The sequence below is a fragment of the Dermacentor albipictus genome, chromosome 6 (assembly GCF_038994185.2).
Source record: "Dermacentor albipictus isolate Rhodes 1998 colony chromosome 6, USDA_Dalb.pri_finalv2, whole genome shotgun sequence".
NCBI lineage: Eukaryota > Metazoa > Arthropoda > Arachnida > Ixodida > Ixodidae > Dermacentor > Dermacentor albipictus.
The window spans coordinates 137,831,965-137,844,909 of record NC_091826.1 but is presented as its reverse complement, the minus strand read 5'-3'; the positions used below and the strand labels follow the sequence as shown (position 1 = coordinate 137,844,909).

General features: G+C 46.8%; 1 protein-coding gene across 3 annotated transcripts in view; it reads left to right on the top strand.

Annotated features, from left to right (window-relative positions):
• The window catches only part of LOC135902248 (protein FAM185A), a 117,356-nt gene that overhangs the window by 59,448 nt on the left and 44,963 nt on the right, over positions 1-12,945 (top strand). For all 3 annotated transcript variants that reach the window (XR_010564462.2, XM_065432234.2, XM_065432233.2), the window contains exon 3: positions 8,357-8,449. Coding sequence is in view for 2 of the 3 variants with exons in the window: in XM_065432234.2 (XP_065288306.1) it covers positions 8,357-8,449 (93 nt within the window). In the remaining variant the exon portion in view is untranslated. The remainder of the gene's footprint in view (positions 1-8,356; positions 8,450-12,945) is intronic.

Below are 12,945 nucleotides of genomic sequence, written 5' to 3'. Positions count from 1 at the left end.
TCTCCTGACTCCATCTCTCCCGACATCCGCATGCCCCCGAGATCAGTGACATGTGACAAAGTTTGCGACACTGCCTCATCCATGGCCCACCTCCGAAGAACTGCAGCACGACTTGTTCTGATGCACTGCTAATACGAGGAGAACGACACGCGGCACTCGTAGCAGTATCGAATCAGTTCTCTCCTTTTAAACATACTCCATACACTCAGGCTGGCACCAGGTAACAGGATTCTACATTTATTTATTTATTTTTTTAGTACCCACAGCGCCCATTCAGGTACTACAGCGGGGGGGAGGGATACAGATGAAAAAACAAGCATAAAAATTGCAGGCTTGCATAAATTCGTGTAAGTGAAAAACAGATTATTATACACCGACACAAAAGCACACAGCCACGTAGCACGCAGCCATGTCAGACACAGGCACGTTGCAGATGTCTCATGTCGCACGTGAAAAAAAAGAAGTACATAAAGCACAATGATTACAAAGACTCATGATGAAAAAGCAAAAAGACGAAGTGAATAATATTTTACAAAAAAAAAAAAGAATGGGGTGATTAAGATACAGTGCGACAAGGTGAAAAAAGAGACACTAAAATAAAATGTCATTTGCAACTGGGATTCTTTATAGGTCATGATGATTGCTAGACGTACACGTGATATTTATCAAGCCTTAGGGATCAAAAGATTCTATCGCTTTTAATGCAGAAAAGAACTTGTTAGGACAAGAAATTCCTACAACTGAGGAAGGAAGTCGGTTCTACTGACTGATGGTTCTTGACAAAAAAGAGCTGGTAAAGGCCGATGTATTACATTTGTATTCTCTTATCTTGTGTTCATGATCTTTACGTGCTGATGTGTAGTGAGGCTGATTTATGTACACGTCACGCGGAATTCGAGTATGAGAATGATATATGCAGTGTAAAAGCTTCAGTCGAAACGACGCTCTTCGGTGCTGGAAAGATTGCCAGTTTAGCATTGCCTTAGATTTAGTTGCACTAAACTGCCTGTCATACATTGCTATATCTAGTACATATCTTGCCGCCACGGACTGAACCCCCCCCACTGTAATACCTGAATGGGCGCTGTGGGTACTAAAAAAATAAATAAATAAATGTAGAATCCTGTTACCTGGTGCCAGGCTGAGTGTATGGAGTATGTTTAAAAGGAGAGAACTGATTCGATACTGCTACGAGTGCCGCGTGTCGTTCTCCTCGTATTAGCAGTGCATCAGATCAAGTCGTGCTGCAGTTCTTCGGAGGTGGGCCATGGATGAGGCAATGTCGCAAACTTTGTCACATGTCACTGATCTCGGGGGCATGCGGATGTCGGGAGAGATGGAGTCAGGAGACACAGAGAAGCACAGCAAACAAATTTTAATTAAACCAAACTCAAAGTAAAACTCATGCAAACCAAAACACAGTGAAGTACTAGCATTTAGGCTACCGACTTAATAGTCACTAAACACGTTCCAACTTCCAGCTATGTCAGTCCTCAGCGCCTTCTACGCGAGAGTCCGGCAACCCCAGCCTATGGTTGCACACTATTAGATCTTGCCATTGAAAGTGGGAGTTGGCCGACATTGAGGAGGATATTGAGAGCTGAAGGTTTATTTACATTATTTACAGTAATAACACAAAGTAATGAACAATCATAAAGTATTCAACGGCCGGCAGGAAATCGGACGCTGCGGCCTATGGCTAGAACGAAAAAATGAATGAATGAAGGAAGCAATGTCTCTTCTCCCTGTCTCTTGGGGTCAATTCATTTTTGGCCAATCGTCGAGCCAGCTTAGGTGTCGTAATTTTCCTCTAATAGCAGGCGCCCGAGCAAGTGCCGTCACAGTCAGCCCATGGGTCGCTCCAAGGGCTCCACTGTCTAATGGGTGACTTGCCACTGGCGTTACCTCCTTGCCTGCAAGCGCTCAGCTGGAGGAGACGGGTTGTCCTCAAACGACCTTTCAGGGCTGCAAAACAGCTTTGCTTGAGACCACAATCAACTACCTAGAACCGTGCCAGGCTCCTGTTGCACTTTCAGGAAGAGTCAAGCAGGTGGGGGGGGGGAGACAATAGCTCGACGTGCGGCGCATGAGGTGGGAGTTGCCAACCTGTCTGATGGGTCCGACAACGTGGTACATGCGCCCATGCGCACAATAATTGGAATGCCACAGCGATTGGATGTAGTCGGGGAACTTGAGTGATGCCAGGAAAAGTGTCCGTATCCAAGAGCTCCTCCTCGCACCGGAAGTTTGGAATGGGCGGTGAACTCAATTGGCTGGCCATGAAGGCTGATATAACCTGTAGTGTACTGGTAACGAGCCTCGTGTGACGAATTTCTGTATCCCACATCATCCCACATCAATCATGATTGCACATCTTGCAATCATGATTGCAAGATGTGGTCGCTCTTTGCTGGAAAGTCGACGAGAAAATGGCTGAGGTTGACAAAGTCGGCCATGGCATCGCAGACAACGCGGTCAACTTGTTGGTCTTCAACAATGTGTCCACCATCGACGTCATTGTCAAGGAATCCCGCTGCTTTGAGCTCGCCAAAAGTCGCTGCGTCATTCCACAGTTCTCCCGGCTCCCTAACACGGCTGTGACGTCGTCTTGTGTCGACGTTACAGGAGGCGAGCAAAGGCAATTTCGTATGCTTGGGCTGCTCTGGTGTTCAAGCCAATGCGAAAGAACGGCTCTGAAGGAATGTTGAGCGGTTGAAGACACCGGGCAGGGAGCGTCGATGGTGTTTTTTGGAGCTGGCATTTTTCACACGCCGCAACGTATTTCCGGACGGATCAGGCAAGGCATGGTCAAAAGAAGCGTCGACGAATCCGGTCGTAGGTGGGGGAGACACCAAGGCTGCCTGCTGTTGGTGAATCGTGAAGTTCTTGGAGAACAGCTGACCGGAGGTGCTTAGGAATGACGAGGAGTAGGGCAGGACCATAGGGGTGTACGTTGTGGCGGTATAATACACCATCCTAGAGAGCAAACAGGTGAAGGGACGAACCAGAAGGCGAAGACTCCAAGCCATCAATGATGGCATGGAAAGTGGCATCACGGCGTTGCTCGTCGGCAAAGTGTAGCAGCTGAGAAACAGAGAAAATGCAAGCGTCGGTATCAGGGTCAGGGTAGGTGGGTGGTTCGTCCACTGGATAGCGTGATAAACAGTCTGTGTCTTGATGTAATCATCCCGACTTGTACAATACTGTATAGGAATATTCTTGCAGCTACAGAGCCCAGAAACCAAGTCGACCGGTAGGATCCTAATGTGAGGAAAGCCAGCAGGACGCGTGGTGGTCCGTGATTACAGAGAAATGTGTGCCGTACAAGTACGGGCGGAATTTGGAAATCGCCTAGATGAGAGCCAGGCATTCACAATCTCTAATCGAATAGTTGCGCTCTGCCGCTGTGAGGAGGTGGCTAGTGTACGCAATAATGCGATCTTGACCCTGTTTGTGCTGGGCTAAGACCGCTTCGATACTGTGACCTCTGGCATCAGTACGCACCTCTGTAGGACAGGACGGGTCAAAGTGGGCTAAAATAGGTGGTATGGTGAGAATGTTGGTGAGGTGGGCAAACATGGCAGTTTAAGTGGGGCCTCACATAAATGGCATGTCCTTCTTCAGAAGATCAGTAAAACGTCGGGCAGTCACTGCGAAATGTTTAACGAAGTGTAGGAAGTAGGAGCAGAGTCCTACAAAAGTCGGACATCTTTGACAGACTGAGGTACAGGAAAAGACATGACAGCACGAATTTTCTCCGGGTCTGGTTGAATACCGAAGCATTGACGAGGTGGCCCAGCACTGTAACCTGCCGACGACTGAAGTGACACTGTCGGAGATTAGCAGACGACAAAGAAAAAGAATGGATCGTGGGCTGCTGCCTCTGCGCCTGGCACCAAGAAGTGTGCGCACCTTTATCATAATCATGATATCTTTTGTGTCTGTCTCTTGCCATTAAAAGGCTTTGTTGGGTGTCTCGCGGCTCCGTTTTATTTGGAAACGCGACCTTTAAGTGGTCGGTGTTCCGCAACAGACACTTCGTGGAATTTAGGTGGAGCCCAGCCTCGTGGAAGACTTAAAGAACAGCTGATAAGTGCTCAAGGTGTGTCTCAAACGTAGGCAAAAATACAAGAACATCCTCTAGGTAGCAGACGGCATGTTGACCACTTGAACCCTTGAAGCAGAGAGTCCATCATACGTTTGAACGTTGCTGGGGCGTTGCATAGACCGAATGGCATAACTTTGAATTGATATAGACCATCAGGAGTGACTAACGCGGTCTTCTCTTGGTTTTCTTCACCCACAGAAATCTGCCAATAACCAGGCCGCAGGTCTATCGACGAAAAGTAGTTGGCACTGTGGAGACAATCGAAGGCGTTGTCAATGCGAGGCAAGGAGTAGACATCTTTCTTGGTAATGCGGGTTAGATGACGATAATCTACACGGAAACACCATGAGCCATCTTTCTTTTTAACAAGCACCACAAGTGATGCCGAAGCGCTCGACGAAGGTTCAACAATGCCTTTGGCAAGCATCTTGTTCACTTCCTCTTCAATAACCTTACGCTCTGAAGCAGAAACTCGATATGGCCTGCGATGAATAGGACTGGCATCACCAGTATTTATGTGATGCTTAACATTTGAAGTCTGGCCTAATTGGTGATTGTTGAGGTCGAAGATCTCGTGGTAGGAAACCAAAAGGCGACAAAGAGCTGCTGCTTGTTCAGGCAATAGGTCCGCAACAATCATGGGCCAAAATGTTGCGTCAGGGCAAATAGCATCCTGTGGACATAGTGAAGAATCAAAGCAGCTATCTACGGAAAACGTCATGACATGGTCATCTCCGATAGCAGACAGCGTTGCAACCGATACACCTTTGGGTTGAACTTCCTTTGCCAGGCTAAAATTGACGACAGGGAGGCATGTCCGGTTCTCGGCAACGGTGACGACGGAGTTGGGCACAGTGATATTGCGCATGAAAAAGACATCACGAACAGGTGTGGCAACAAAATCACCATCGGGCACAGGAAAAGATGATACCAAATAAACGAAAGTCAAGGCTTTAGGCAGCAGGTGGACGAAGGCAGTCGTACTAAAGTTGTTCGGCAGTTCAGCACGAATATGCGCAAGTAGAGGAAGTTCGAGGCAAAGGGTACCAGCAGAACAGTCTATCAATGCTGAATGCGCCATAAGAAAGCTGAGTCCAAGGGTTAGGCCATGAGGACAATTAGTCAGCACTGTAAAAAGAACAGGAACGTGGCGGTTGGCGACACTTATATGGGAAGTACACATTCCTGTGATGTCAACAGTGCTGCCATTGGCCACGCGTACGGCTCGGGTAGTAGGAGGTGTGAGAACCTTATTCAGCCGACAACGGAGTTTACAACTCATTATGGACAGCTGGGCTCCAGTATTTATTAACTCCGTCAAAGGGACGCCGTTTAAATGAACATCAAGTAAGTTCTGGTTCGTTGGGATGGTCAATGGAGGATTTCCACATGACGAAAATAATGCAGCACTACCTCCAGGAGCTGCATGGTCTAGTTTTCCATTCGGGAGGTTCCCTAATTGGTCGACGACAAATAGCAGCATGGCTGGGCCGACGGGGACTGATGGCACTGAGGTGACGGTGAGCAAGCAGGACGACTGACATCGACGGATACGTCAGAGGTAGGAGGCATACGGCGAGGCGAGTAATGGTGCAGGTCGGCATATGAGCGAGGAGACGGGGAAAAGGAGCCTGAATACAGCGACGTCCAGAAGGTGCGGCAGTGGCGAGCGGCGTGGCCAATGCAGAGGCAACAGAAGCAAATGGGCTTGTCGTTTGGAGTTCTCCACCCGGTAGGGTTACAGTATCGGGAGGGGAATACAGATTGCCATGAGGTGTAGCAGTCGGCACCAGTCGCGTGTCAGGTCGGGGGATGGAGCAGGCAGCAGGAAAACCTATGTTTGCAAATTCTTGCAGCACAACTGCCTGAATGAGAGAGATTGCTGGGGCTGGTTGTTGTTTTTTTGTAAATGTTTAAAATCTTTTACACTTGATTAGAGCAATATTAGCTCTTTCTTTGGCAGGTTGAGCTCTGTGCCAACGGGTGGCTGGACTGGAGACCGATCAGGCAGCTCACGTACGTCTACGCTAAAGTTCCTTCGTCAGCTTGAGTTTATACCTTCACCGTTCCGTTGAAACGTTCTGCTAGTGTGTGATTACTGGAATACCAGACACGTTCGGCGCTACGACAGAATGCTCGCAACGCACGCTGCTTCGATAGCTCTCGCTGGGGGTTGACGGCCAAGCCGCTAGCGGAGACGTTTTGCGCGAGCGGGGGCGGGCTCCAAAACAACCGGGAGTGGACAATGTGACGTCGCATCGGGACGCAGAACCAGTGAAGGTGGAGCTTAGCCCTGTCCGCTCGGCGAACAAGTTGAGGAAGAAAAGCATGGCTAGGGAGGAGGGTAACTTGTATTCGCTTGTAGCTCCAATAATACCTAACGCTTCACTTAAATTGTGGTGCGGATGTTCTACTTAAGCTGTACCCTACGCGTCTACAAAATTTGTCCGAACCGTTTCAGGGGCACTTTAATACAAAAGACTTCCAGCGGCAGTCAGAACAAAAGCAATGCACGAATAGGGACTGTCTCAGAACATTGAGCTCCCCTATCAATTGTGTCATTGTGCACAGGACCTGCGGACTGCGAGAAGTGCAGTACCAGACCAAAGCGAGTATGAGCAGCTGAACTGAAACATGGGACAAAGGAAGACAGACAAGAATTTAGCTTGTCTATCTCCCTTTGTTTTGTGTTGCAATTCAGATGTTCAAACTCGTCTTAGCAATCCACCAACTAGCTCAGCTTAATACTATTCTGGCATGAAACACTCCCGACATGCCTTGAAGGGTACTGTCGAACTCGTTGTGCATCGGCTCCTGCGGCCCATGTGAAGTGCTCATTACTGGCACACAGAAAGGAGAAAGCACAAAAACAGACCGCCAACACACCCTGAAAAGCAGCGCCCGCCGACAACTGGACACCACTGCAGACGTCATGCGAGAGGGAAAGGAAGTGTCACTGTGTCAAGGCTGCAACACGCTTAAGCATGTTTGCTTGTCGCACCAGTGCCTTCTTTAATCTAGATGTCTGGAAGCTGAAAACCCGCTTCTTTACCCTTCCTTCCTTGCTACTTGGGAGTGTCACTAGAGACCCTCTCGGAGCACGCTTAGAACACACCTGTGGCTGTGCCGCTGAAACCACTGTGCTGCCGGTGAAACTCCAACAGACGTCTGCTCATTATGATGCAGGTTTCAGCACACAGCACTCCTGCTATTTCCTCGTTCGCACAGCTTATCACTGTAGAATGTCTTCCATTACAAAAACAGTATGATAAAAGATAAGGTGTGCGGTGTGCTGAAAAAGTGCTAAATAACATAATTTCACCTTGCAGAAAGTGCGCTCTCTGCCAGAGAAAGTTCAGTGGTACAGTTGCAAGTGCTATCTTGCAGTGGTGGCTTGCAATGTGCGACAGGGTGCCTCCAATGGGAAAGGAAGCAACATTCCAGGCATCTAGTTAGAAGAAGGGTAGGGCATATTTATGGCGACACATGACAGGCACATGACTATAATGAGACTAACTGATAATTAGACAATAAGACTTATAAGACAATAAGAGTAAAATCTTTTTAAATTATTGAACTTTTTTAACGCCATGCCAACAAATTTGCTTACAGCCACCATCTTTGCGACACACTGTACGGCAGCCTCTGATTCCTGACGCTGTTCGTAGACACACTTCGGTCTCTTTTTGTAGCTTCGAGCAACCTGTCATAGGACTAGTTTTGGATTTGCACGGTGCGCGTGATGTGTCATGTCACTAGTGCGCTGACATATTTGTGTGCAAACATTTGCGCATATAGCAGGTGGAGAAGGAAAGGGGCGAGGGCTGTCAAGTGAACTGCCACGACCCTCCTGATTTATCTTTCACAAGTGGGAAATTACGCCAGCACAAGGAGTAAAAACAATTTTGCCACCATCAACTTTTCCACTTTTGCCAACTTTGGCAGTACTTGATTCTACCAATCAGATTTGGAGCCTCTGGGAACCTTGGTATCAACATTTCCACCTATTGGCACCAGGGTTGTTCTCTGTGTCACTACAAAATGTTATAATCTCGTCAACCACATTTTGAAAAATGTCAGCAGAGCACATGACTAACAAGTGAGAGCTGGAAGATGTGCATTTCTGTAAATGTGTGCTGCTACTTTTGTGAAACTTCTAGTTGTATCTACAAAATAATCCATGGCCACTGACTTCATTTGCTCATGCACGTTGGTGTATACTAGCTGGATTTGTTTTAATATTTGCAGGCGAATTCTGTGACGCTCAACGTGGAGGATGGTTCCATTAAAGCCACAGGTACTCTGCAGGGAAACCTGGAAGCTGTAGCTCAAGGGTCAGGGGTAATGTTTCAATCTTTATTCAATATTTATTTGCGAAAGAAGACAAAATCTGCTTGTAGAGTGGAGCACGCCTAAGTTACTGCTAGGGTTAAATTGTAATTTATTACAGTATCTATTTCACCAATGCCTTACTGATTCCGTCTTTGCTCACATTTCGCTTATTTCATTTTATTCATGTTTTTTAGTGTAACGCAATAGATGATACTGTGTGATAAAGAGCTGCAAGGATGAGAGAACAGATGCCATTATAAAAATAAACTAGTTCATAACAACCACTGTACTTCATGAACTACTACTACCATGAAAAGTTTATAAAACTCGTGAAAGATTTCTTCTGCATCATATTTTCATGATGATAAGAAGATTTTATGGTAGCATTTTACTTAAAATTGTATGGTTCAGGGAAGTACACCTGATGTTCCAAGCGGTAAAATGGCAGTCTGTTAGCGTAGTTGTTTGGATGCCAAGGAAATGAGAATTTCATTAAAAAATCGGATAGTGTGATTATACCAGGAAATTGGCCAGTGTAGGGTTGACCCAGGAGTGAGGAAATGTAATTTTTAATATGGCCAAGGAGAGAACCGGATCATGAAAGGGAATCTTTAGGCAAATAAAAAATTAATGACTCTCCCATAATTGAGACTAGATTTAAGCATGAAATAGCAACCGGCGAAGTAGACTTGTTGGAGATGATACTAGCCACAATCTTGAAATAGGTGTAGTGCATGTTCGCAATGGCACACCCCACTACACGGCACCACGCTATACTGTGCACTGGTCCACATGGGCATAGTAATTTCCTGTCACAGACAGAACCTCATTTCAAATCTCGTCTCGGTTAAACAGCCATCAGCGGTGCGCCGAATGCTACCAGCTTGGGTGCTGCTGGACGCTACCGGTGCTGCTGGTGTGCCGGATGCACTGCAGGCCTCACGGACCGCTGGCATATTGAAAAGCCGCACAGGCAGCTCAGTGCCAAAAGATGACAGTCATGTATTTGCCTTTTCAAACGTTGGTATTGGAAATGACAAATAAAACTTCAGTGTAATGATATTGTGAACAAACATTAGGAAGAATTCAGAAGCAATATTTTTTGTAAGTTGTTTGTGAATAACTAGAGTAGGTAATGTGGTCCTGCCCTGTACATAGGGTGGGGGAATCTCGTTTTGTTCTCGCAACTTGCCCGAATGTTCTCGTTTCAGTGCCCGGATGATGGCTCTGGCTTTTGGCTCAAGGTCACCTGAAGGTCGCTGACAACAGGAGCTAAAAGCTTTCCTTGCTTAAAATGGCTTGGAGTATCCACTCTTAATGAGTGATATGTTACCAGTATTCTGAAAAGAAAATTATACCGCCTGCTGTTTTTTTTTCCATTGCCTGTGACAGATAGCATTTTTCTATCGTTCAGATGCAATTCTAAAAGAGGTGGAAGTCACCTACACAAAAAGTTGCTGTGTCTGAGTAGCTAATTGGAAAGATTCTCTAATTAACCTTTTAGTTATTCACTTTAAGACACGTATTGCAACAGTAATATTGAAGCCAAGCAGTAGTGAAATCATGTCTGCTTGGAATAAATGATAATACTAGCACCACTGCTGAGATATCTGTCCTTAAAATGTGGAATAAATACATTGGCATTTATTATGTATTTTAGAACTCTTTATTTAGGTTGCGATGTATCCTGCTTGGCAGCTACAAGTGTTCTAAACGATATAAGATCCGTCGCTAGGCAAAGAATTTCCACGCAGTGCATGTAGCCAGGCTAATCAGTGGTGGAACTGCTGCTACATTGCTCCAAAACTGCTACAAATTGCAGTATCTCCTACACGTGACTATAAGAGCCCGATTTTGGAAAACATCGCACCATATCTGCTCTGAGAGTGGTTCCAGAGGGTTCTATATAATAGGTCTTATGGCAGCGAATGTGAAAACTCAACTGCAACTTAAGCTCCACGTTCGTGTGCGTATAGCTGCATGTTATTATATCTGGCTGCAAATTGCCATCCATTATGTTTGCTGGGCCTGGGTCAGCAAAACAAAGTGGGCGGTTGCTTTGTTGATTTGTATGAAAAATAAAAAATCCAACTTGTTACAAGTTCTAATGTATCTGCTTCCCTGCACATGCTTTGTAGACTCAGTACTCAAAGTACAGTACAGTACACAGTACTCAAAGACCTTCGGTGTCTCCACCAGAGTTTTTGAAGACAACTTAGACAAGGTCTTCTTTGGCAAATTCAGGTCAATTTGGGTTTTGGTGGATCTAGGCACCTAACCACTTTTGTTTAATCAAATTCGACAATTTTAATCATAGTGCATGTAGGACAACAAAAAAGGCCTTAAAATGAAGCTTAGAATGAAGCAGACGCACCAAGTTAGCGTAGAGCTATGTACAGACCAGCAACAATGCATAATTAGTGAAAAAGGTCGAAATATAACCTAGAGGTGCTTGTTTGAACTGTGCTCACCTAGGATTGCACCAGGACGTGTGGCTTTACTCAACAGGAAAGAAAATGGGACCTGATCCCGGAGATAGTGCAGTCTAGAAATGTCGGCGGTTCCTGAAGGTAGTGCAGTTTAAAAAAAGCACAGTAAAATAAAAAAAAATGTAATGGCTAAGAACTGTTTTGTGTCAAAGGAAGATGGTCCTAAAGCAGGGCAATGTGGCAAAATGAAGTTAAAGCCATTTAATTAAGAGTGGTAAACGTCGAAAAAAGAAAGACAAGGTCTTCTTTCTGGGCGAGCCAGCTTTAGTGAAGGTATTAATGGCACCGAAAAGCCAAGCACCACCTGTTTACAGATATTGTCTCCCACCTTCACCAGCATTTCTACCCTCAGTCCTTCGAGCTCTACAGCAGATGTGGCATTTAGCGTCGAGACCAGCTGCCAGATGAGTGCATTGCACCCTTCATAGCAGTGCTAAAAAACTGGCAACCGAGTGTAATTTCGGAACTTCAACACTGGTGCCAGAACAGTCGCAGTTGGATCGACTTGACTCCATTGCCAGGAAAGACGCTACCGCTTGACATCATGCTGCGTAACTGGTTTGTCTGCAAATTCCAAGACGACAATGTCAAGCAGGGATTGTTTGCTGAGAAGGACTTTGCTTTCCAAAAGGCCCTCGATATTGCACTGCGAGCAGAGAATGCCAAGATCCACCAAAAACCCATCAAAGGGGAGGAATCCAAAATCAACAAAGCCACTGCCAAGTCATCTGCAACCAGCAACTGGAACAAGCGCTCAACACGGTTCTGTTTCTGCTGAGACGATCAGCATAACCTAGACAACTACCCATACTGCACTTCCAGATGCCACTACTGCACAAAGGTAGGCCACCCCACATTGACAAAGCCTGTGTAAAAAAGAAGGAGAAAAAGAAAGTGGAAAGAGTGAAGCACACAACTCGCTTCTAACAAGCCTCCACATCACAGGTTGCATGCTGTAGGCCAGTCTGAAGCATTGGGCATCTCAAGACCATTGCAAGAAATGAAATTGCATGACTTGAACATTGTGACGCCAATCCAAGACCAAAAGCTGCTTATGGTCTTGTTAGAAGTTAAAGGCACAACCCCCACATTCAAGATTGATCCAGAAGCTGCCTGTGACGAGTGGAGTGGAGACAGGTCTGCAGGAAAAACATAGTAGACGAAAAGGAAGTGATGGTGCTTAGCGGTGTGGCACGCGAGGGGAGCGGGCACTGTGGCTCAGATTTGGGCAGGTCAGCAGAATGAGCATGGGTGGCGATGGCCTGGTAGGACATGTTCCATTGGCAGTCGAGATGGCTACCGGTCTACCTTGGAGCTATTCTGAAAGCACAGGCGGGCCAGCGCATGCACGACTGGCTAGCGGTCCACTCGGGCAACTATCCGAGGCTGATCGGGACCAGGAAACGACTCCGGCGCTTGACGGTCTGAAAGCTGCTGTCTGAAAGCCACTGCTGAAACCGAACAGTGCTGCAGTTCACATGGCCGGCAGCAGTGCTGTCGGTCCTGTTACGTGCGGCAGCCACTGAACGCAAGCGGTGCTCAAGAGAGGAGGCTGAGCATATACGTGGCATGCATCAGGGCGGCGAGGTGCGTCCGACACCACAGAGTCCAGGGACGCGATAGGCCAACGCAAGAGAGGCCATGCATTTGAAACGACTCACTGCATCTCCGGGTACCAAGGCAAATGAAGCTCGGAAGCGGCGTGACTGCCATCTTGCCGCAGCAAGCCGAGCAAGTACAAGTCAATCAAGCAAACCCCAACATCGCCGTGGAAGATGCATCTCCTCCCGATCCACAGGTGGCGCTGCAACAGTTTGGCGCTGCAAAGCAGCCATCCTGGATGTGGACCCACTAAAGCACAAGGAGTTCACTGGCGATGAGTTGCAAGCCGACATCCTCCCAGATGACAGCTTTGAAACGATGGACTCGGAACACATCAAAATGATAGACATAGGCGCAAACGACGTTGCAGGCATTTGATAAACAAACAAACATTCACATAACAGTGTACAAGTT